Here is a 24988-nt window from a genome sequence, read left to right on the forward strand (position 1 = left end):
TAAGTATATATAGTGTTGTGCTTGGCAGACAATAGATATTTGACACATATGTGTTAAATGAATGAATGAGCAAAAATCCAGTAAGAGATAATGTAGGCTAACCTGCAGTTGAAAATGTGAGTTGCTCAATATTTGCGTGGGAGACTCAGCCACTTGTAATCAGATCGCTTGGCTACTTTCCATTCCTCTAGGATCGCAATGGCTACTGTATAAAGACCCAAAAGGAATGAAGACAATGAATTCTTCCTAGTTCTTCCCAGCATTTGTTGTGTTACCTAAGAAATCATTTATTGTGTCAAGCCATAGAAATACAACATCAGTGTGCAATAGTAAAAAGAACCCCAAAATGACGGTTGAAAATACCTGCAGGATACGCATTCATGCACAAATCTCCTCTAAAAGATAGGTGCCGAATGGTCAGCACCTTAAACCTTTGCAGTTAAAGCTAAGGGTTTCCCAAACCAGATAGTTCCTTGATGGAGACTTGGGGAGCACCACTCACCCACTACCACCTGCCCTTCTAGACTGGCAGACATGTGTCTCAGTACCCAGCAGAAGCCTAACTCTGGGCAGGGTTCAAGCCCCAGGATGAGATCCTCAGAGAGATGATGAGATCATCTTCCTGTAGGTAGAGTCAGGAAAAACCCAGCAGGGAACTCTGGCCCCTTTACCTGCCCCTCAGAATAAACAATACACTTCAAATGCCAGTGCTTCATTTTAAGCACTGGATAGTACATGGTCAGATTTTCACCTTAGATCACTCTAGCAGAAATGCAGAAAACAGATTGAAAGAGCCAGATTATGGACAACTTATGAGGGTCAGTACTTGTTGAGAAAAGCTTTTTTGTACCTGAATGTATACTAGACTCAAACTAAGTCCAGGTGTTGATCTACCACCTTCTTGATATTTAACCACAAAATAAGTTAGGTAATTTTTCTGAGTTTCTATTTTCTCATGTAAAACCTTTCCTCCTTTCATTTCTTCACAAGTAAAATCTAGAGTCATACCCATTTCACAGAGTGTTTGCAAATATTAAATGGGAGAAAGAACACACACACACATGCACACATACAAAATACACCGTCTATCCTGCCAGGCAGGATGGGGATACTGCAATAAGCAAGAAAACCATTATAAGCCCTTCTTGAGCTGATAATTCAAGAAGTATGCAAATATGTTTTAAAAACTACGATGTGTCCGACAAAAGACAGTGCTGTTAAGTCATCAGCATTGTTACAACACTTACAATGTTGAATGTGGCATTTCAGCAATTTGAAAATCCAACTTTCGCCATTATCTGAAGATACTTGAGAAAGGAAACAAGTCATTCCTATCACATATACAACTAGACCCCTCTGTTTAGCTGACAAAACACGTGTTTACTGCTAAGAGTCCAGCACACTTCATTACATTGTTGGATTGTTTCCTCAATACATCTGCGGAAACCAAGACACACTCCATTCCAAATAAAGATTACCCTGCAGAGAAGAGCATCCTGGTTTTATGAAGTCCTGTTGTAACCATAATGAAAGAGGAAAAGAAACTTCAAAGCCAGGATTGAGTAGCTCTATGCCAGGAAAAGAGAGTCTAGTTCAGGGCAGGACAACGTTCCAGCCCCCACTGACAGCAACTCCGGATCCTCTCTCTGAGCAGTGCCAATTTTTCCAAAGTGTTTAGAGGTCCCTGCCAGCATTGGCTTTTATCAATCTGATTGTATGAAGTGGCTGAGTGAGTCTGAGATAAGATACGGCAAGAGAAATACACAGGGAGTCATTCACACCTGCTAACTCGAGGGCTGCCAGGGCAGCTCTAGTGCCCAACGGTAGAGGAAGAACAGTGCCTACCATAAGATGGACAGACAAGTAGCACGTGACTGTGGTTTTATCCAGAGTATTGTCAAAGCATGCATAAAAACTCCATTTATTTTCCCAAATACGTTAACCTTCAGTCTTACTTACCCCTAGACCTGCCTTACAAGTAGAACAGCAGGCAGTTCTGTCCATGCCCACCAGAGGCCTGCAGCACAGGTAGCTGAGCCATATGGCCCCCGCATAGAGACTGATTGCTTTGGTTTAAAATCTCCGCCTCACTTTTTTAAAGTCAATATTCCCAGTAGGTTCAACATGAAGTTTTTACTGTCACAGTTTTATTATTTTCCAGAAATCGGTTTTGGTGGTGAGGAATGATCTGTTATTTGCCCAGCATCACTCCCCTCTCTCCTTTCTGTTCACATACAAGGACTCACCTCATTGCACTGTGCCAGCCTGAGCGCCCATGGCCACAGCGATGACTGTTCCATCCTACTGTCCCCTAGGCCTGGTAAAGGGCCCTCCTCACACAGTCCTCTTTCCACCTTTAGTGCCAGTTTCTTGGTCATCTCCCACCATCATTCAAAATACTCCAGGGTGCACATGATCTGATGAACACCATCAGCTATTTTTTTATTCTGAGAAATACAGAGAAGCTGAACTATTTATGGTTTAAAGAGGATCTCAAGAGCAGGAGCCATGCCTTACATATTTTTTTTTTTGTATTCCCAGAATTGAGCCATCCTGATAGACCAGTAAATGTTTATTGAATGAATCAATGAAAGATCAACATCACAATAATAATTTATATTTATTAGATGCTTACTATATGCCAGGTACTATGTAACAGTACCTTAAGTACATTAGTGTTTTTCTTTTTAAAGCCCTATGAGGTAGTTACTTTTATTGCCTCCATTTTACAGATGAGGAAACAGAGACTGAAATGAATGGAGGAATGAATGAACATACTGGTGTCATTTCCATTGCTGTTGTGTGAACATTTAAGGCAATGCACTGAACTGTTGTGTGCTTACTACAGGCCAGGCCCTACCCAAGACACTGTGGGTACAGCAGGGAGTAAGACAGAGAGTGGGAGCTTGTTTTCCTGGAACAAATGGTTTAGTTGGAGGAGAGAGAAGGAGGCAGGAGGCAAATATTACTAACCAAACTCACTAACATGAAAGAATTGAGACAGTAAGTCCTGTGAAGATAATGACAGAAGTGTGGTGTGAGGGTGAGTGACCAGGATCGGGTGTTTGAGGGGTGCAGAAAGAGGTCCCTGAGTAGGTGACATTTAGGCTGAGATATAGGAGGAAATGCTCATCAGAGCACATAGCCACTGCAAAGGACTTAAAGCAAAAATAGTTGTATCTGAATGCGATGGTTAATACTGAGTGTCAACTTCATTGGATTGAAGGATACGAAGTATTGATCCTGGGTGTGTCTGGGAGGGTGTTGCCAAAAGAGATTACCATTTGAGACAGTGGGCTGGGGAAGGCAGACCCATCCTTAATCTGGTGGGCACAATCTAATCGGCAAATATAAAGAAGGTAGGAAAACGTGAAAAAGAGGGACAGGCCTAGTCTCCTAGTCTACATCTTTCTCCTGTGCTGAATGCTTCCTGCCCTCGAACATCAGGCTCCAAGTTCTTCAGTTTTGAGACTCAGACTTGCTCTCCTTGCTCCTCAGCTTGCAGAAAGCCTATTGTGGGACCTTGTGATCATGTAAGTTAATACTTAATAATCTCCCATTTATATATATACATATATATGTATGTGTATATATATGACATATATATGTATATATGCATATACGTGTGTGTGTGTGTGTGTGTATCCTATTAGTTCTGTCCCTCTAAGAGAACCCTAATACAGATTTTGGTATCAGGAGTGGTTCTAGAGGAACAGAATATTAAGGATGGAGTTCTTTCATTGGTTTTGGGGTTTCTGGAGTTGGCTGCTTAGTATGATTAGACCTGAAAATGCTAAGGACTCTACTGCTAACAGTATGGAGAACACTGGTACTCCTGGGCATGAACTGTTTAGAGAGTTACACAAAAGAAATGCATTTGACACTCCTGATTCACCACCCATGACAGGCAAGGAGTTTAGTGACTCTATACCTAATACCTTTAACCGTATGTGGAGAACCAAGGAACGTAATGAAGCTGGTTGGTTGCTCCTAAGTTCAGTGGACAAAGTGATGAAAGAAAATGATGAACTCAGGGATTCCGTCTCCAGGCTTCAGAAGCACATACTCAGCCTCAAATCTGCTAAGATTGCCCTGAGTGAGAGTCTTATCTCCTGTAGAGAAAGAGCTGAAATTGTGGAAAAACAGACACAAGCTGTGAGAGTGGCTGACCTGCAATGAAAGATACATGCACAGTCCCGCCAGGTGTCTACTGTTAAAGTGAGGACATTGATTGAAAAAGAATGGGACCCTGCAACTAGGAATGGGGATGTGTGGGAGGATCCTGATGAAGCTGAGGACACTGAGTTTGTAAACTCTGATGAACCTTTTTTGCCAGAAGGAACAGCTTCCCCATCCCCAGTAGTGGCAACATCCCCTCCCCGAACCACGCTGCCATCAGCCTTTCCACCTTTGTCTGAGGACATAAACCCTGCACTGCCTGAGGCAACCGTGATGGCCTCCCCTGAGGCAGTTTCCAGGCAAGATAATGTTGATTCTCCTCAGAAGCCTCCCCCAACACCTCTGTTTGCTTCTAGACCTATAAATAGACTAAAGTCCTGGCAGGTCCCTAAAGGTGAAGTTGAAAGTGTGACCTATGAGGAGGTGCACTACACTCAAAAAGAACTGTTTTTGAGTTCTCTAATTTATATAAACAACAATCTGGAGAACAGGCCTGGGAATGGATATTAAGGGTATGGGATAATGGTGGAAGTAACAAGGAGTTGGATCAGCCTGAATTTATTGATTTGGGTCCACTGAGTAAGGACTCTGCATTTAATGCTGCAGATCAGGGAGTTAAAAAAGGTTCTAATAGTTTATTTGCTTGGTTGGTTAAAATATGGATTAAAAGATGGCCCACTGTGAGCGAGCTGGAAATGCCTAATCTTCCTCAGTTTAATGTAGAGGAAGGGATCCAAAGGCTTAGGGAGATTGGGATGGTGGATTGGATTAGTCACTTTAGACCTGCGCATCCCAGCTGAGAGGGTCCAGAAGATATACCCTTGACCAATGCCTTGTGAAACAGATTTGTGAGGGCAGCACCTGCAACTTTGGAACCACAGTCAGTCACTCAACTACAAAATTTAAATACAATGAGAATAACTGGATCCCGAGGTGGCAGGGACCGAGTGGCAGCCCTCAACTGTCAAAGGCAAGGTGGGCGTAGCTACCATAATGGACAGCAGAGGCAAAGCGGCAATCAGAATAGTCTCACTCATGTAGAGCTCTGGCATTGGCTAATTAATCATGGTGTTCCTAGAAGTGAAATTGATAGGAAGCCTACTGCAGTCTTACTTAAATTATATAAACAGAAAACTTCTAGGTCGGATGGACAAAAGACTAATTTGAATTATAAAAACAGAATCACAGCCCCTCAATCAATTTCCAGACTTGAGCCAGCTTATGGACCTAGAAACCCTTGAATGAAGGGGAGGCTGGGTCCCCTTGAGGAAGAACCCCACGACATTACGGACAATATATGCAGTGAATCTTTCTCCCATTCTTCCCCAAGGAGACTTCCAGCCTTTTACCAGGGTAACTGTGCACTGAGGAAAGGGAAATGATCAGACATTTCAGGGACTACTGGCACTGGCTCTGAGCTGATGTTGGATCCAGGGGACCCAAAATGTCATGGTGGTACTTCGGTTAAAGTAGGGGCTTATGGAGGTCAGGTAATTAATGGAGTTTTAGCTCAGGGCTGACTTACAGTGGATCCAGTGGGTCCCCAGCCTCATCCTGTGGTCATTTCCCCAATGCCAGAATGCATAATTGACATAGACATACTCAGCAGCTGGCAGAACCCCCACATTGGCTGCCTGACTAGTAGGGTGAGGGATACTATGGTGGGAAAAGTCAAATGGAAGCCATTAGAGCTGCCACTACTTAGAGAAATAGTAAGTCGAAAACAATATCAAATCCCTGGAGGGACTGCAGTGATTAGTGCCACCATCAAGGACTTGAAAGATGCAGAGGTGGTGATTCCCACCACATTCCAGTTCAACTCTCCCATTTGGCCTGTGCAGAAGACACATGGATCTTGGAGAACGACAGTGGATTATCACAAGCTTAACCAAGTGGTAACTCCAACTGCAGCTGCTGTACTAGATGTGGTCTCATTGCTTGAGCAAATTAACACATCTCCTGGTACCTGGTATGCAGCCACTGACTTGGGAAATGCCTTTGTCTCCATTCCTGTCCATATGGCCCACCAGAAACAATTTGCCTTCAGCTGACAAGGCCAGCAATATGCCTTTACTGTCCTACCTCAGAGGTATATCAACTCTCCAGCTTTGTGTCATAATCTTATTCGGAGAGACCTTGATAACTTTTCACTTCCACAAGATATCAAACTGGTCCATTACATTGATGACATTATGCTAACTGGATCCAGTAAGCAAGAAGTAGCAAACACACTGGACTTATTGCAGAGACATTTGCGTGGCAGAGGAGGGAAATAAATCCTACTAAACTTTAGGTAAAACTAAATTTTACCTCAGTAAAATTTCTATGGGTCCAGTGGTGTGGGGCCTGTCTAGATATTCCTTCTAAGGTAAAGGGTAAGTTGCTGCATTTGGCCCCTACTACAACCAAGAAAGAGGCACAAGGCCTGTTTGGATTTTGGAGGCAACACATTCCTCATTTGGGTGTGTTACTTCAGCCCATTTATCGAGTGACCCAAAAGGCTGCCAGTTTTGAGTGGGGTACAGAACAGGAGAAGGCTCTGCAACAGGTCCAGGCTGCGGTACAAGCTGCTCTGCCACATGGACCATATGACCCAGCAGATCCAATGGTGTCTGAGGTGTCAGTGGCAGATAGGGATGCTGTTTGGAGTCTTCGGCAGGCCATATAGGTGACGAACAGCAAAGGCCTCTAGGATTTTGGAGCAAGGCCCTACCACCTTCTGCAGATAACTACTCTCCTTTTGAGAGACAGCTCTTGGCCTGACACTGGACTTTGGTGGAAACTGAATGTTTGACTATCAGTCATCAAGTCACCATGCGACCTGAACTGCCTATCATGAACTGGGTGCTTTCTGACCCATCTAGCCATAAAGTGGGTCATGCACAGCAGCATTCCACCATCAAATGGAAGTGGTATATACATGATCGGGCTCGAGCAGGTCCTGAAGGCATAAGTAAGTTACATGAGGAAGTGGCTGAAATGCCTATCATCTCCACCCCTGCCACCCTGTCTTCTCTCCCACAGCCTGCACTGATGGCCTCATGGGGAGTTCCCTATGATCAGGTGACAGAGGCAGAGAAGACTAGGGCCCGGTTCACAGATAGTTCTGCATGATATGCAGGCACCATGTGAAAATGGACAGCTGCAGCACTACAGCCCCTTTCTAGGACATCCCTGAAGGACGGCGGTGAAGGGAAATCTTCCCAGTGGGCAGAACTTCGAGCCATGCACCTGGCTGTGCACGTTGCATGGAAGGAGAAATAGCCAGATGTGTGATTAGATACTGATTCATGGGCTGTAGCCAATGGTTTGGCCAGATGGTCAGGGACTTGGAAGAAGCATGATGGGAAAATTGGTGACAAAGAAACTTGGGGAAGAGGTATGTGGATGGACCTCTCTGAGTGGTCAAAAACTGTGAAGATATTTGTATCCCATGTGAGTGCTCACCAGTGGTGACCTCAGTGGAGGAGGAGTTTAATAATGAAGTGGATAGGATGACCCGTTCTGAGTGGACACCACTCAGCCTCTTTCCCCAGCCACCCAATGGGCCCATGAACAAAGGGGCCATGGTGGCAGGGATGGAGGTTACACATGGGCTTAGCAACAAGGACTTCCATTCACCAAGGCTGACCTGGCTACAGCCGCTGCTGAGTGCCCAATTTGCCAACAGCAGAGACCAATACTGAGCCCTCGATATGGTACCTTTCCTCAGGGTGATCAGCCAGCTACCTGGTGGCAGGTTGATTATATTGGACCTCTTCCATCAAGGAAAGAGCAGAGGTTTGTTCTCACTGGAATAGACACTTACTCTGTATATAGGTTTGCCTACCTGCATGCAATGCTTCTGCCAAGACTACCATCCGTGGACTCACGGAATGCCTTATCCACCAACATGGTATTCCACACAGCATTGCCTCTGACCAAGGCACTCACTTTATGGCTAAAGAAGTGTGGCAGTGGGCTCATGCTCATGGAATCCAACATGGTCTTACCATGTTCCCCATCATTCTGAAGCAGGTGGATTGACAGAATGGTGGAATGGCCTTTTGAAGTCACAATTACAATGCCAGCTAGGTAACAGTACTTTGCAGGGCTGGGGCAAAGTTCTCCAGAAGGCCGTGTATGCTCTGAATCAACATCCAATATATGGTACTGTTTCTCTCATAGCCAGGATTCATATGTCCGGGAATCAAGAGGTGGAAGTAGAAGTGGCACCACTCACCATCACCCCTAGTGATCCACTAGCAAAATTTTTGCTTCCTGTTCCCATGACATTACGTTCTGCTGGCCTAGAGGTCTTAGTTCCCGAGGAAGGAGCGCTGCCACCAGTAGACACAACAACGATTCCATTAAACTGGGAGTTAAAATTGCCACCTGGACACTTTGGGCTCCTCCTACCTTTAAGTCAACAGGCTAAGGCAGTTATAGTGTTGGCTGGGGTGACGGACCCAGAATCACTGGGTCATCTCCAGCATGCATGGAATACAGGAGATCCATTAGGGCGTCTCTTAGTATTACCATGCTCTGTGATTAAGGTCAATGGGAAACTACAACAGCCCAAACCAGGCAGCACTACAAATGACCCAAACCCTTCAGGAATGAAGGTTTGGGTCACTCCACCAGGAAAAAAACCATGATCTGCTGAGATGCTTGCTGAAGGCAAAGGGAATACAGAATGGGGAGCAGAAGGTAGTCATCAATACCATCCATGACCATGTGACCAGCTGCAGAAACAAGGACTGTAACTGTTATGCGTATTTCCTCCTTCTTTTGCTAAAAACATGTTTGTGCATGTATACACTTGTACTAAGAAAATCATTTTATTTCCTTTCTCCTTTATCATGTGACATAAGATTTATTGGCTTCATATCAGCATTTAAGTATTGTTAACTTTATGTAATAGTATTTGGGTTTGGGATTGGCACGTTTCTGGTTGTACGAGGGATAGTTGTATTATGGTAGGCGTAATTATGACCTTATTATTGTCTTTATTTGAAGATCTCAGGAAATGTGTATGGGCTCAAGTTGACAAGGGGTAGACTTGTGATGGTTAATACTGAGTGTCAACTTGATTGAAATATACAAAGAATTGATCCTGGGTGTGTCTGTGTGGGTGTTGCCAAAAGAGATTAACATTTGAGTCAGTGGGCTGGGGAAGGCAGATGCACCCTTAATCTGGTGGGCACAATCTAATCAGCTGCCAGTAAATATAAAGCAGGCAGAAAAATGTGAAGAGAGATGGGCCTAACCTCCCAGTCTGTATCTTTGTCCTGTGCTGGATGCTTCCTGCCCACAAATATCAGACTCCAAGTTCTTCAGTTTTGGGAGTTGGACTGGCTCTCCTTGCTCCTCAGCTTGCAGACAGTCTATTGTGGGACCTTGTGATCATGTAAGGTAATACTTAATAAACTCCTATATATATATATATATATATATATACACACACACACACTTAATAAACTCCTATATATATACACACACACGCACACATATCATATCATATTAGTTCTGTCCCTCTAAGAAAACCCTGACTAATACACTGAGTAACAAAAATAATTCCAGTGTTGTTAGAGGGTGCAAGAGCCAGGGGCTTTATAGGGCAAGTTAAGGATTTAGGGTTTGCTTTTTAAGTGCAACAAGAAAGTACTGGAGGGTTTAAGGCAGAGGAATGATATCTGACTTCAGTGTTGAAAAGACTCGTGATCAGCATGTAGAGAAGGGACATTACAGAGGGATATGAAACAGGAGGACCCTCAGGAGGCCACTGGCCGTCCAGTCATGAGGCGATGGGGGGGATGCAGGATGCTGTGTGACGTACTTTAACTCCCTTGTTGGTTTTCCACTATGCTGCTGCTACACCTGCAAATGTATGTAGCCTGGTTATTTTCTGGCATTCTACAGCTGCTGGAATATCTAGTTTCTAAGACTGTTTCTCTCTTTGGCCACTTTGTTTTTCTAAAATAGAGTACAAACCAAAGTCCACAAGCATACGTAAGAAAAAGGCAGTCCCAATTGTCCTTCCCTCTCACGGCTGTGACAGTGACCAACCGTCAGCACTGGCTTCATGCTCACACCTGAAAAGTGAGATTTCTGGTCTTCTAAAAAGGCCCTCATCCCAAAATACACTCTTTTATTGTTCTATGTGGTAGTCCAAAAGTCTAGAATTTTCCCATGTGTGCTCCCAGGACATTAGTGCCAAGGGTAAGAAATAGGGGTTCTGTGGACAGGTAAGTTTGGAAAACACTGCACGTTGTACTAAACTCTTAGAAATTCACCATTTGCAGTAGATACTAAGCTCTGAACAGTCTTGCCATGTATAGTATTTAACTTTTAGCCCAGCATTTCTCAAAAAGACCTAATCATGAAACTCAGTATCTCACTGTCATAAATTACTGAATAAATAAAATAAAAATAAATAAAAATGTTTCACAACAGGAATTACATCACAAAATTCAAGGTGCTACATGGGAAGAAAGAACAAAGCATGATTTGGTGAAGAATGGAGAATCAAAAATCAGTGCCCAAGGGGGATCAGCACTGAACTACAGACACCATGGATAAGCTTTGAAACCCTCTTATATTGACCCCCCACCCCACCCACGGTGTTGTGTAATTGTTAAGGGGAAAGAAGAAATTAAGTAAGCAAAAAAAAAAAAAAATCTTTTCTTATGTTTCTATTAAGAAAAGGATGGAGATGAAGTGCCAAGAATTGGGATGAGGAATACAAAGATAGGAATATTTAGAGACTTTCAAAATAAGATTTCAAACAATTTTCAACCTCCCTTTGGGCAAGAGCCAAAACAGAAACCTAGAAAGCAGTAATGTCCAAAGCGATAACGAGATATGAACCAACAAAAACTCAGACATGAGTTCCTTTGACTTTGGAGAAAACAAAAGCCAGGGCTATTTTAAAGTAGGAGAAGCTGGGTGAATAAACATCTTGGATGACTGTACGATTCTGGTGGGGAATGTACAAGATCTCACTGCAGGGGTGCAGAAAAAATTGAGCAAAATCAGAGTATGATTTTAAAAAGCAACTGAAAGACAAAATCACCAGTGGGCTATTAAACCCACACTTCAAATATGCTCTTTTAAAGAAAATGCATTATATGCATATTCAAAGCTATAAAACATTACAGTTTGGCTCACGTTGCAAAGATTTATTTATTTGTTTATTTAGATGGAGCCTAGCTCTGTTTCACCAGGCTGGAGTGCAATGGCGTGATCTCGGCTCACTGTAACCTCCGCCTCCCGGGTTCAAGCAATACTCCTGCCTCAGTCTACAGAGTTGCTGGGACTATAGGTGCGTGCCATCACGCCCAGCTAATTTTTGTATTTTTAGTAGAAACAGGGTTTCACCCTGTTGGCCAGGATGGTCTCAATCTCCTGACCTCGTGATCTGCCCACCTAGGCCTGCAAAGGTATTTTAAAAAGAGTTTGTTTGACTGGGATACTTCTCCTTCCTTGGGAGATTAGCGCTGCATTTTCAACATAGATCCCAGAACTAGATTCCATTTGCAAATCTGAGTATGGATCTACTGGAATAGATAACCAACTGGTGTCATAAGGATAAGATAATATCTGGCGTTTGTTTTCTTCCAAGTAATAACTTTGGGAGGATACATCCTTATTCTAAAGATAATTTGCTCAAAAATTTTTGATACCCAATTTAAGAAATGCTTTAGGGACTGTGTCACATCTTTTAAAATAACCTACATGGTGGGAAATTGTTGCACTTTGACGGTGGCTTTAATGTTTGAAAACAGCTCAGAATAGTGATAAGTGGAGTCCAGTGAATGAGGCGGGAGCGTCCGGCATCGGGTCAGAAATGCAGTGTGGCTCTAAGGTGATGCAATGGCAACCACGATGATGCTTTGCAGCAAAACTGATTATGCTTTGAAAGTTATTGCTAAGAGGTTTGTGGTTGTTAATGAAAAATCCTAGGAGCTGCAGCCTTCTAGAAAACACTGGCTCACAAGAAACAAAGCCCATTTTACGAGGCTCCCTCTTCTCACTGCCTTGTAATCTGACCTTTCATCTTCTCTTGTGACTTGAGGACGGGTTGCCAGATGCTGTGTGCTATAGCAGCCTTGTCTGGCCTGCAATGCAAGCCTGGCTCCAGCTAAGAACATTTCCTTGCTTACCAGCTAGACTGATTTTGGGCCCCAAGGCCAACAGGAGTCAGGATTAACTAAGCATGAGCAAGCTCTAATATTTAGTTTGAAAAATATTTAGTTTGAAAACCAGTGTTTAGTTTGATGAAAGGAAGGAGAGGGGGTTGAAGAACAGGAAGCTCACACCACCGCAGCTAATGCTGGAGCCATGACAGCAACACCTGCATAGGGAGTCCCAGTGTGAGTCTCTGACCTACACACACCTGAGGTGTTTGTGCAGCCTTCCCTTTCCTTTTATAGGTAATAGAATTATCTGAGATCTCATAAAGTCTACAATGTCAATGTAATATTGCAACTGATTACATTCAGTATTTTACTCAGTATCTTTTTCTGACTCAAATCTTGTTTCTATTGTCCTGTGTTCTTATACGATCGTTTAGCTTCAATTAATAACTATAATGTAGCTTGGTTTTCTTTAAAAGCATGTCCAGTAATAAGCTATGGGTGATGAAGCTCCTTTATTTCTGCAGATTCAGAAAGCCAATTCAAATCTAAACATGCTCACACATCTTGTTCATGCTATTCCCATCACTGGTGTGCACAGTCTGCATGATTCTGTATTAGGAGCAGGTGAGGGAAGATCATCGAAATATTAGAAGCTCAAAGCCTAAACCAGAATGTCTCTCCTTCATAACCAACTGTTTTGTAAAATCCTGAACCACATCTCTAACATGGTTAAAAAAATTATTGTTCTTAGCAGCTCCTAACCTTTCTTTGAGGGCAAGTCCTAAGTGTATGTACATATGATGGTTATTAAGGAGGCCAGAGCAATTTAGATATAAAAATTCTGGCATGTAGGTTAAAAAGCAGTGATTTATGGCCATACCTTTTAATATTAAAAAAGGCATGTGCAGACATATTACCCTGAGAATTGTGAAAATATTTCTTAGCCTTGAACACCTCATTCTAGAGATGATGTAATTGAAAAACAGAGAGTTTCTGTAACTTGGCAAAGTCGCACAGCTCGTTATGAACAGGATCCAGATTTGTTTGTTAGACCCTCAAACCAGGGCCCTTTCCAACCTGAGTGCTGCCTAGGTTCCCTAGCAGGGGTCTGTGTTCCTGCACAATGCCAAAGCCAGTGCTGCCCGGCAGGGACAGTCCAGGGAAAGCAGCAGGAGGGAGGTGGCAGGAGCAGGGACGGCCCAACTCTGCCCATCTCTCTAATTCACTTCCATGGTGCTTCAGTTCAGAATTACCAGCTTGCTAAGGGTCTTCATCCTTCTTCCTTTTCCGCACCTGTGGCCAAACTGCTGCCCTAGAGGGTTTGACCACAAGAGAAAACAGATCGATTTGTGTGGTTCCAGCAGAGCTAAAAACATTTTTTAAAAAATATGCATTTCAAGGATGTGACTCAAGTTTTACCATCGTCAAATGGGTTTTTCCTTTTCTGTTCCCTGCAAAGCAAGTAGAAGGTGTTAATTGCCATCCTGATACAATTCACATTTATGAAAGTCACAGAGTATGCATTAGGCTGTTATAAATTTTATATTCAAAGACTTAAAAACCAATCGCTATAGGAAACTAGACCTAACTATATTTTCAGACTTCTGAGATGTTCAAGAGAAAACAAAAATGAGTCAGTGAATGTTTTAGTCAATTGGTAAATATTTCTTCAGTGTTCCTGTGTATTATAGTCCTTGCTGGGTAGCTGAAGTGTAAGGATCAGAGGTAATGTTCACAATTTGAAAAACCTACAATCCAAAAGATATGGTGTTTTGTTGTTGTTGTTGTTGTTTGTTTTTCGAGACCAAGCCTCATTCTGTAGCCCAAGCTGGAGTGCGGTGGCACAATCTCGGCTCGCTGCAACCTTTGCCTCTGGGGCTCAAGCAACTCTCATGCCTCAGCCTCCCCAGTAGCTGGGACTACAGGCGTGTGCCACCTCACCCAGCCAATTTTTTGTATTTTAATAGAGATGGGGTTTCCCCCATGTTGCCCAGGATGGTCTCGAGTTCCTGAGCTCAGGTGATCCACCCTCCTCAGCCTCCCAAAGTGCTCGGATTACAGGAGTAAGCCACCACACCCAACTCAAAAGATGTTTTGAAATGGTTGCTATCTGTATATTGAGGAGTAAGTTCCATGCTAGGGATATTAACAAGGACTATACAAGATCTCTGAACCTACAGACACACAGAAGGAACGACAGTGATCCTATAACTGAATATTAATACAACACTCTGTAATGAGTATGCAAAGTGGCGGGTGAGCACAGAAGGAACAAGTCTTCCTGCCTGGGAAGGAGAATTAAAGGAGAAAAGATGTCACATTGTTTCAAAGGTAACCATGAACCATAGCACTGAGGCTTTCTGATGTATCTGATTGGGAAGAAGAGAGCAAAGACAAGACCATTCTCAACTTTCAACAGGTCATGCTCCAAAGCTTCTCGTAAGCTGATTGGTTCTCTCAATTATCTGCCCACTGAAACTGTGCTGCTCTCAATGAGAAGGAACTCACACTAGCCAATGTTTTACTCATAATCATGCCTAACTTCTGAGTCTGGAGCTATTCATAAAAGCAACTATTGAGTATTTACCATATGTCAGGCACTGCTCGAAGCACTCTATAAGCACTAACATCTAAGGTTTGCAACAATCCTCTGAGCTATGCTCTATTATTATCTTGTTCCAGATGAAATATCTCAAAAACAGAGGTCAAACAATTTGAACAAGGTCACACAGCTGAATGACAGAGCCAAGATCAGTACTCAAATAATCTGGCGTTAGAGCTGGGGCTCTTAGTCAAGATGCTACATTTCACCTTCAACATCAGAAACCATATAATGTAAATAAAAGAAGGAGGAGGAGAAAGAATTTTTGTATTGTTTCTAGTGTGTAGAGCAGGCCCTGAGAAAGATGTGCTACTTTCTGTATTGGAAGTCGTCTTGATAAGCCCCTAATTGCCCAGTGATATTATGACACCCTAAAAAATGGGCATCTAGATCATACCTGTACCCACAATGTAAATACTCTTTCTCCCATTTATTTAAAATGTCCATCCCATCCCACCTAGACGATGGGAGCAAATAAGCTATTTGACCTAATATATGAGTAATAAATAGCCATTTTATCTTTCCACAGATATTTACACTTCAAATAAAGATGCTTGTTACTCAAAGAAATGGGTTGGGAGAAGTAAAATAAAAATGTAATCAGCAGTGTAGTAGGGTCACTGGCCTTCCTTTCCTTTAAGGGGTTCTGGGACTCAAATCTGGGAAGTGATTGAGGGATTGTGACTCTTTCTTTTGGTATTTCAAGATAGACTCTGTTCACTTGACCTAGAACTCTTCTGCTTATACAGATCGAGTCAGAATTCAGTAGACTGCCCATCGAGTTCTCTTCTAGGGTCACCATGACCACCTACCCAATGCCGTAGGACTCTCAAGTCAGGCTGTTCAGATTGCTTCTTTGACTCCGATATTCCCCATGATGGCAACGTGCCCACCTGGTCTTTGGTGATCACATGGCCCTTGCCACCTGGGATCCAACCATCCCCACTGCAGTTAAGGACCCCCAGTCAGTGGCAGCAGCTTCCATTGCAATCTCTGACCTGCAGAGAAGAGCAGCCCCAGAGCTCTTCATGGACACCTGAGGCTCCCTTCACAAATTTTTTTCCCCACACTTGTGGTGAAAGTGTGTCCTCTGCACCCTCCCAAGGTGGATGAGCAGATCTTTTATGATAAATCCACTGTAACATCCCAATCTCCCTAAGCCTTTGGATCCCTTCCACTACAGCATACCAAGGCAGCTCTGGCATTTCAACTTCGTTTGGTGTAGGCCACATTTTGGTGCCTGTTTCCGCCACCAACCAAATTGTCAGAGCCCTTTCTAAGCCCTGGAGCTACAACACTGACCAGATCCAATTTCATGTTCCTTGCATCATTATTCCACACCCTAATACCCATTCCCACATACGTTCCTCTAATTTATGTCTAAATTGAGAAAATCATGTTATTTTGGAGTATAGATCTCATGGGTCACACTTTGTGCCTCATCTTCAGAAGCCTAGGGACTCGAGTCTAGCTAAGGTCTAGAAACAAAGAGGGGTGTTAGCGTAGATCCTCAGAAAAATGTCAGTGGTGTCTGCAAGGTACACTAAGGTACATTCACCTACAGGAGGCATAGATGATACTGTTATTGCATGCTAATATCCACTCTCTGTCATGGCCACAGACCTACCTTTCCCATTTTAGCTGAGCACATTATCCACCAAAATAAGAATGACATTTCCCAGCTTCCTTTACAGTTAGGTAGGTGGAGAAGATTACTAAACTCAGGCTAACTGGATGTGAGCAGAAGTGATTTTTGCAGCTTCCTGGCTGTACCCGTAGAGGGTGGGGAAGGAGTGTTCCTTCTGCATCTGCCACCTCCAGCCTTCAGCTTGATGTGGACATGGTAACAGGCTGTCTTGAACCATGCAGATGAGTGCAACCCATGTGGGACAGAAGAGCATGGCTGCAGCCCTGGTAAACTTCATTAAGCAGAGTTAACATACCTGCTCCAATCACCTACATCTTGACTATCAAGGGAGAGAGACTAAGTTTGTTCTTATCTAAGCATCATTACGCTGAGAAACCTACATGGAAAAGAGAACTCAAGAACAGAATTGTCTTTGCTTAGAACTGGCTGACAGGACCTTCTATCAACTGGAGAAAAGAGCCTATTTGCTGCCAGTCAGGACTACAAGCCTGTTGGGCTAATGACCAAGTGGTGTATTTAAGGGAGAATGGTAACAATGGATTGACTGGTTTGACCAAGGTTAAGGCTTGAATGTAATTGACCATTGAGAAAAGCCCCAACTGTGCTTCTCGGAAGAAGATTCCGGGGGGCTTAGGGCAGGTGAAGGCACATCTGGCACCACACAGGTTAAAGATGGAATGAGGCCAAGAGGCCATGTTGGAGGCTTGAGGTTCCGCATGCTGCGGGGCGCACAGGATGTAGAGCCACGCAACACTTATGTGGACTGAGATGAAAGCTTAAGGGCAAAACTTAGAGGTGTGCCCAAGAGCAAGGTGCTTGGTGTGGACAGCACTTGCACCCAAGGCAGCAGTGGCACCCACAGTCTCATCACAAATGTGCAGGCTAAGGAGCAGACGGACGACTTGTTCACTTGACCTAGAACTCTTCTGAGCACACCAGAGAAGGCCCCCGGGAGACAGGATACTTGGTGCTGACCAAGTTGAATCTGAAGAGGGGTGGAGAGTTCACAGTTGGCAACAATACTGAGGAGACAATAACCTGACTTTGGGTTGCAGAATGAAATCACTCCCGAAGAGAGCAGTGAAGGTCTCAACAAAAGCTTCCCCCTCCAGGTGACTGGTGACATGGCCACAGAAAGCCTAAGTAGTTTCTGCAGAGGTAACCTCACAGATAGACCAAACCCATTCCTTTTTTAGAAACTATATTTATAATTTGCAAGTTCATATACAAAACTAGTTTAAATATGTCCATCCACAATATCCTAGTTTAACGCAGAATTGTGCCCAAACAGTACAGCACAAAAGGGGAATTTAAAAACAGCAAGTCTTAATCAGAAAACTTCACCATACTACATGATAAAGCAAGGCAAATAAAAATGATATGTATATGCTGCAGGTGCAATGAAAACATTTTATAAGCTGGTAACTGTTATATATATTTTCTTTTAAAAACCCAACAACACATTGAAAAAATGCAAAGCTATACGTTGCTCTTAAATTTTAAAAATGATTTAGCTAAATGTTCTATGCTTATTAGATAATTACTAGACAGTTAAGAAATTATGAAATTATTAGAAACTGTGTGTCTGGTGGGGTTTTCAAGATGGTCAGTATGTACTTCTCATCATTTTGATTTCGCCACGTCTTAGACAGGTCTGGAAGGTCAAGTGGAAGCTCTGAGGAGTATGACAAACTTCAACTGACAGCCAAACATTTAAAAAATGTTTTCCAGGCCAGGCGCAGTGTAATCCCAGTATTTTGGGAGGCCAAGGCAGGAGGATCACTTGAAGTCAGGAGTTCAAAACCAACCTGGCCAACATGGTGAAACCCCATCTCTACTAAAAATCCAAAAAATTAGCGGAATGGGGTGGTGCATGCCTGTAATCCCAGTGACTCAAGAGGCTGAGGCAGGAGAATCGCTTGAACCCGGGAGGTGGAGGTTGCAGTGGGCGGAGATTGTGCCACTGCACTGCAGCCTAGGCGACAGAGTGAGATTATCTCAAAAAAAAAGGGCCGGGCGTGGTGGGTCACGCGGGTAATCCCAGCACTTTGGGAGGCCAAGGTGGGTGGATCATGAGGTCAGGAGATCGAGACCATCCTGGCTAACACAGTGAAACCCCATTTCTACTAAAAATATAAAAAACCAGCCGGGCATGGTGGTAGGCGCCTGTAGTCTCAGCTATTCGGGAGGCTGAGGCAGGAGAATGGCGTGAACCCGGGAGGCCGGGCTTGCAGTGAGCCAAGATCACGCCACTGCACTCTAGCCCAGGCGACAGAGCAAGACTCTGTCTCAAAAAAAAAAAAAAAAAAGAAAAGAAAAGAAAAAGTTTTCCAATGTTTTTGTTTTTAGCCTCAGTTCAATGGGATTTTTTTTTGACTGATTCCACGTCCTCAAGACAACTGTTTAAATCAACAATCTCACAAGCTCTAATGTTGTAGATTACACACAGGGGATCATCATATTGTTCTTCATCAATTGTTCTTCAATATCCAGATAGCTTATGCTATTCTAAGTTCTCCTGAATATTTATGCAAAAAAGCATATTATACACATCATTACTGCGTAACTTCACATACAATTAACTGTTAGTAGCACAAGGACCCAAAAGGAAAATGACATGTTAGAAATAAAATCACATTAAATAAAGACTACAAAAATGATGCTGAAAGACAAAAGTAAACATTATTAGTATTTTTCTAGTGAGAACAATATGTAATTGTTCCAAATGTTGTTTTTAAGTCATATTACTTAATCAAAAGAATGCAACTGCAGATTTGGAATATTGAGTAAAACTGGTGAGAAAAATCTTGAGAATTAAAAATCTCTAACACACACACACACACACACACACACACACACACACACTCCCTCTCTCTCTCTCTCACTCTCTCTCATATAATTCGGCTCTAGGAAGGCACTAAGTTGCCTTCCCGTGAATCCCACATCCTCAGATCAGCCTTCTCCTGGCCCACACTCTTACCTCCTCGTCTGTTAATTTTGACTGAGACATCGCCTGAGCATTCTGCTCTCTGCTTATCTTCATAAAGGAAAGGCAGCACCTGCTGTGTCAGGCTTTATACAAGGTGTGCTGTGCACACTATCTCACAACCATGCATGTAATTCGTGAGTGTTAAAAGCAAAACAAAACCATAATAGAATATGTTATTTACCATTTTACAGAAAGAAAAGAGAAACAAATGAAAGGAACTCCACAATCACACAGTGAAGGGCAGAGCCATGATGTCAATTAGAGTCTCTTAAACTGCCCGATGGCAACATCATCCTCCCTCAAAGGTGAAGTCCAAAGCCATCTTCTTATCTCTGACTACGAACAAACACACATCACCCATGAAGAAGCACACACACTTACAAAGCAACAGGATGGACATATAGCTCCAGCACCCACAGCTCAGGAGACAACATGCTCATGCTCGTCGGTGTGGATGAAATATTTTATTTTAGAAATAAGCTCTAAATTTCCAATCCTTTCCACTGTTCCTTTTTTCATTTCTGAACTTGATAAATAGTATCTACTTATATAAGGCTGACAAAGCGTGACAGAAAAGCAAGTTACTTTATTAAATGCTTTCCATGAATCCTTTGGCAGCTGCAGCCACCTACCACTGAGAGCTACAGCCACTGCGACAGGGGAGGCCAATGCTGGTCACGTAAACATTAGCTCCATTTGTAATTCTTGGACTGTGTGGAAGTGTGATTTCAAAATGATACATATTACACAGGAAAATACATCATGCTATAAAGAGAAAATTATGATTAGAGAGCCATATCTAATATATTTCAAAAGTGAGCCCATATTTTTACTCACGTGCTAATCCAACTATCCTTAAAGGAAGTTTTGAGATTCTTTCCGGATTGGAATATTGTTTTTCAGAGCACTAGTTGATTGGTTGATTCTCGTTTGTGGGACACAGTCCCCTTTTCTGCTCTGCTCTTTCCTAAGCTCTGATTGCCTGTTTTAGGGGACAGGCAGCCATGGTCTCTAATCCCCTGTTCTCGCAAGCTAGGCTTCCCCTTTCCTCCCCCGAAAATGTGTAAGTCATTTCTTCCAGGCAAGACATTAGGGAACTCCAGGCAACACTGGGCAAGATGGAATAAACAGTCAGGACCATGAATTAAAAACAAATACACCAGTGCATTCTTGACTCTGAAAAAATCTCAAATCATATACCTAAAGATGGGTGGTATAGTAGAATCATGTTAAAAGAAACTAAATGTAAAATATTTGTAAAATGTTCAATAATTATCAGTTATAATTATTAGAGATTGCATAATATGGAAAGTCTTTACCTTTTTGTGCATTATGTGTAAGAAAAAAATCAGATGACTTAGCAACTAGTCACAGATAATTTGGGAGATATTTAAAGTTTTTGATGGCTATGAATATATGCATATCCATCACTGGATGTTCATTTTGGATGGTAAATAACATATTCTATTATGGTTTTGTTTTGCTTTTAACACTCACAAATCACATAACATCTACATTGAAGAGGCCTGATTTCACTTATCACTTCTCTTAAAATTTCTCTTATAGGGAAAAAGAAAAAAATCTGTAACCATTATATTAAACACAATAGCAGTTAATTTTTAACATCTATCATTAAGTAAAAAGACTAGGAATCTCTGTGCAGGAAAATTTCAACATCAGTGTTAGAGAAATGAGTTTAAAGGAAAATATGTAAGCTTCTGCAAAGGCTTAGCCTTGACGGCTGCCTTTTCCAGATATAAAAATAGATGGCTAAAATGTAAAATCGATTCTAATGGCAAGTAGACCTTTGCACTCACTATGCGCAGGAGAGAAACCTGAATATTTGACTTAGTAGCACCTTGGGAGTAGGCAGACCTGAAAACCCTCCAATAACCTTGGAAATCTCCACTTCTTGCAGAAAAGAATCAAATGCTCAAATAAGGTGGCATATCTGCTCAGCCCTCTTTCATCCCTGTAAGTAAGTATCATGATTAGAAGATGTCAATAATTTTCCACAATGCAGGTTATCTTTTCTAAGCACCCAACACGTGAGGGGGTCACTGGGGTCAGGTCTCCCAGGGAACTCAGGCTCTCTTCCAGCCAGGGGCCAGTCCACCTCCTCTGCTTTCTCCTGGATGAGGCTTTTCCTAAGGCAGGGGAAAGCAACAGGTTCCAGGCTGAGCAAGGGGTACCACTCCTTCTAACCCCCCAAACACTCATACTCACACTCACACATACTCATAAAACATGTGCACACTCACACTTATGCACTCAAACTCACATTCACACAAACTCATACACACTCATGCACACTCGCACACTCAGGTTAGTCTCCCTGAACCCAGAGAGGTGTGGGAGTCCCGAAGAATGAGTTGGACAAAGAAGGCAGCCCCAGAATCTCCTGGGCAGACTCAGCTGTCCCCCAGGGAGGACGCAGTTTGCATGTTGGCCAAGGTTACTATCTTGTCGCCCCTGGAAGCCGAGCTCCTCCCAAAAAGTCCAGGATCAAAGTGGACTCAGGCAGCCGGAGCCCCCAGCCTGCCCTGGGGCACAAGCCAGCCAGCAGGAGGTGAACAGTGTGCGGGCACCACAGAAGAAGCTCGGTGGGGGTCCCAGTGGGGAGAGGCAGGGCTGAGTCCAGACCCCAGTCCCCCCACCTCCACTCTGGCTGCGAGTCACCGCCCCAAGCCCCTGTGCCCAGCAACCCAAGCTGGGAGTGCTGTGAGCCAGGCCAGCTCCCCTTGGGAGGGCAGAGTACTACAGCCCTACTGAAGGAGTTTTTAGCACAGGCCACCAATCTTTAGTAGGACTGACAGGGCCCCAACCCCAGCATCCACGGGGCTTGGAGGCAGGTGAGCTGAGTCCAGGGAGCCCAACCTGCAAGAGCCTATGCTCAGGGCAAGGTCGCAGGTAATCGCTGCTGGCGCTTCATTCCGCCACTGGTGCCAAGTCACAGAGTGGACCGAGCTGGCTGCAGGGAACCACCTGCCTAACTCTTCCAACAGTCACAGTGAGCTGCTGTCCCTTGGAGAGCGGGACGGGGGATGGGGAAGAGGGTGTCCATCCTCCAGGAACAGTGGGGAGGAGGACGGTGGATAGAGGGACTAGGAGGGAGGAGAGCGGCCTTTAACCTTAGTGCCACTCCCCAGGACCCCTCCCTGGTCTGCACTGAGGACCATAAATCACGCTTCATGCTAAAAGCCCCTTGCTAACTCGGTCACTAGCTTCCAATTCACAAATAGTAAATGTGCCAGGCACAGTGCCAAGCGCTTAGGATACAGAGATGATCCCTGGGCAGTGACACCCTCTGTATGTAAGGCACCTGAAGAATCCCTTTCCCAAATCGCTTTTCAAGCTGGCGGGGAGAGAGGTGCATATCCGCTCTGTGGAAGCTTAGCTCTTCATCTATGCGAGTGAGACTAGACCCCTGCAAAATGGAAACTCAAACTGCAAAGTAGTGAAAGAGGCCAGCATCCACCCGCGGGTCCCTCCTGCTGCCCGGGGACCCCGCCTGGCCACACCTTCCCTCCACTCGGAGCGCCTTTCTGGGTTTTCCGCTGAGGTTTGTTGAAAAGACACCTCCCAGATTCTTTACTCGCGAAGTGTGTTACAAAAACTCTCCCGGCAACTGTCCTGACCCTCACCAATCACGCTACAGCCCCCATTCGATTGCTTGCACAGATAAAACATTTAACACAGGTGTGATCAACTTCTGGCAAGATGCAGGGTCATCAACTTCGGTCACGATGCAAAAAGGTGGCGTTTTCTGCGAAGGCCACGCCCTCTGTAAATACAGTTACTACTTGGTGAAAAGCGCTCTACTTCCTAGCTCTTGTTGGTGAGAGAGAGAGCAAGGAACCAGGGCCCGGCATTCTTACGAGAGGAATTCAATATCACAGTCACTGCCTGTTTGAGGAGAAGCTCAGAAACGGTCCGACTCCCAGAACGCAGCACCCAGTTGCTTTGCACGCCAGGCCAGTCCTGGGGAAACGGTGCAATGCTTGTCTGGGCGTCGAGGAGGCTCCCTTGTGGTCCTCCCTGAGCCCTTGCCAGCCCCAAGGAGTTCCAACCCTGCTTTCTAACCCTTTAAAATCTGGAGAGGGCGGCCGCTGGGAGGCAGGTCTAGGTGTTGGGGGTCTATAGCCTTAGCATCCAGTACTTTTGTAGTAGGGGCTTTTCTGGAGGTTTAAAAAATAAGAAACGTCAAGGCACTGTCTCCCTGTACCTGGTCCCTCTTTTTCTTTTTTGAATGACCGAAGTCCTTCACTTCTTCCTTCACGGTTGCTGGGATTTGGGGTCTGGGAGAGATGGCCTCTGGGCCGTCTGGACGCACAGCAGGCTGTGCTTGCAGGGTCACTGGGGCGAGGGGCTCAGGTAGGAGCCTGACTGTACCTACGATGGGGAGGCAACCGCCTTCCAGCCACAGCAATGGCCATCCTTAGTGCACAAGTCAGTACTCCACGAAAGAAAATCCACGTGTAACTAAATTCAACATAAGCAGTTTCCAGCACATGCCCATCCCGAGCATCCGGTTAAGGTATACCCCGATCGCGCGCCCCAGAGTGGGAAGTGAGAGAGCCAGGCTGTGCACCAGGGACAGCGCGCGTCTGACGCCGCTGGCCTCCCGAATCGAACCCCAGAGCACCAGAGCCCTTCACTTTGTTAAGAAGTCCCCCACCCAGGCGCCCCCCTCGTCCTCCTCAAGTGCCCTCGGAGAGCGGACCAGACTCACCTACTGCCAGGCAGATGGGCAGCAGCAGCCTGAAGATGAGCCCGCACACCACTTCCGAGGCCATCGCGTCGGTCCGGAGAGTCGGAGCAGAGGGGCGAGGCTCGAGGGTCCCTAGGGGTGGTGGGACGCAAGGCCCATGCCCGTCTATGGCCTCTCGCCGCCGGCAGCTCGCAGCCACCCGAGCATCGCCTCGGCGCGGGCCGCGACGCTCTCCGCCCCGAGGGCGCGCTCCCGGGGCTCTTGGCCGCCCCTCGCCCACCGGGCTCTGGGTAGCCCCTCACCAGGCTCTTGGCGGCCACCTAGCCCGGCGCCCGACCCCCTGCGGCCGGCCCATGAAGTGTGAATCCTGGATCCGGCAGCGGCGGCGGCTTCTTCAGGGGTAGCTGATGCCGGGGCCTTGGAGAGGGACGCTTTGGGAGGGTCCTGGGAGGCGGCGCGGAGAGCAAAGGGGGCAAGAAGGGCGTGCTGTGCTCCCGCCTGGCTCCCGGGGCGTCGTTCGGGGGCGGCCGGGGAGTTTTCTACTTGGAAGCCCCTCTGAAGCCACCGCGTCTCCTTTGCCCGGCCTCGTCTCCGCTGCCCACGCAGGCTGCCGCGCTCTGGCCTCGGCCCCGGCTCTCGGAGCTGCCCCGCGGGGTCTGAGTCTCGCCCTCCAGCCCCCAGGCGGCCCGCGGCAGATCCCCGAGCGGCAGCGCAGCTCAGCCCCTGCGCCCCCCAGCTT

At 45.0% G+C, this 24988-nt stretch overlaps 1 protein-coding gene across 2 annotated transcripts in view; it reads right to left on the minus strand.

The window, feature by feature from the left end:
* PIEZO2 (piezo type mechanosensitive ion channel component 2) overlaps positions 1-24502 on the minus strand; it is a 475806-nt gene extending 451304 nt beyond the window's left edge. The window contains exon 1 of one of the 2 annotated variants that reach the window (XM_030810771.1): positions 24271-24502. In XM_030810771.1, the coding sequence (XP_030666631.1) occupies positions 24271-24334 (64 nt within the window). In that variant the 5' untranslated portion in view covers positions 24335-24502. The remainder of the gene's footprint in view (positions 1-24270) is intronic. The other variant, XM_030810770.1, reaches the window with a different exon arrangement.
* Between the last annotated feature and the right edge of the window lie 486 nt (positions 24503-24988).

Source organism: Nomascus leucogenys, chromosome 4 (genome assembly GCF_006542625.1).
Source record: "Nomascus leucogenys isolate Asia chromosome 4, Asia_NLE_v1, whole genome shotgun sequence".
Lineage (NCBI taxonomy): Eukaryota > Metazoa > Chordata > Mammalia > Primates > Hylobatidae > Nomascus > Nomascus leucogenys.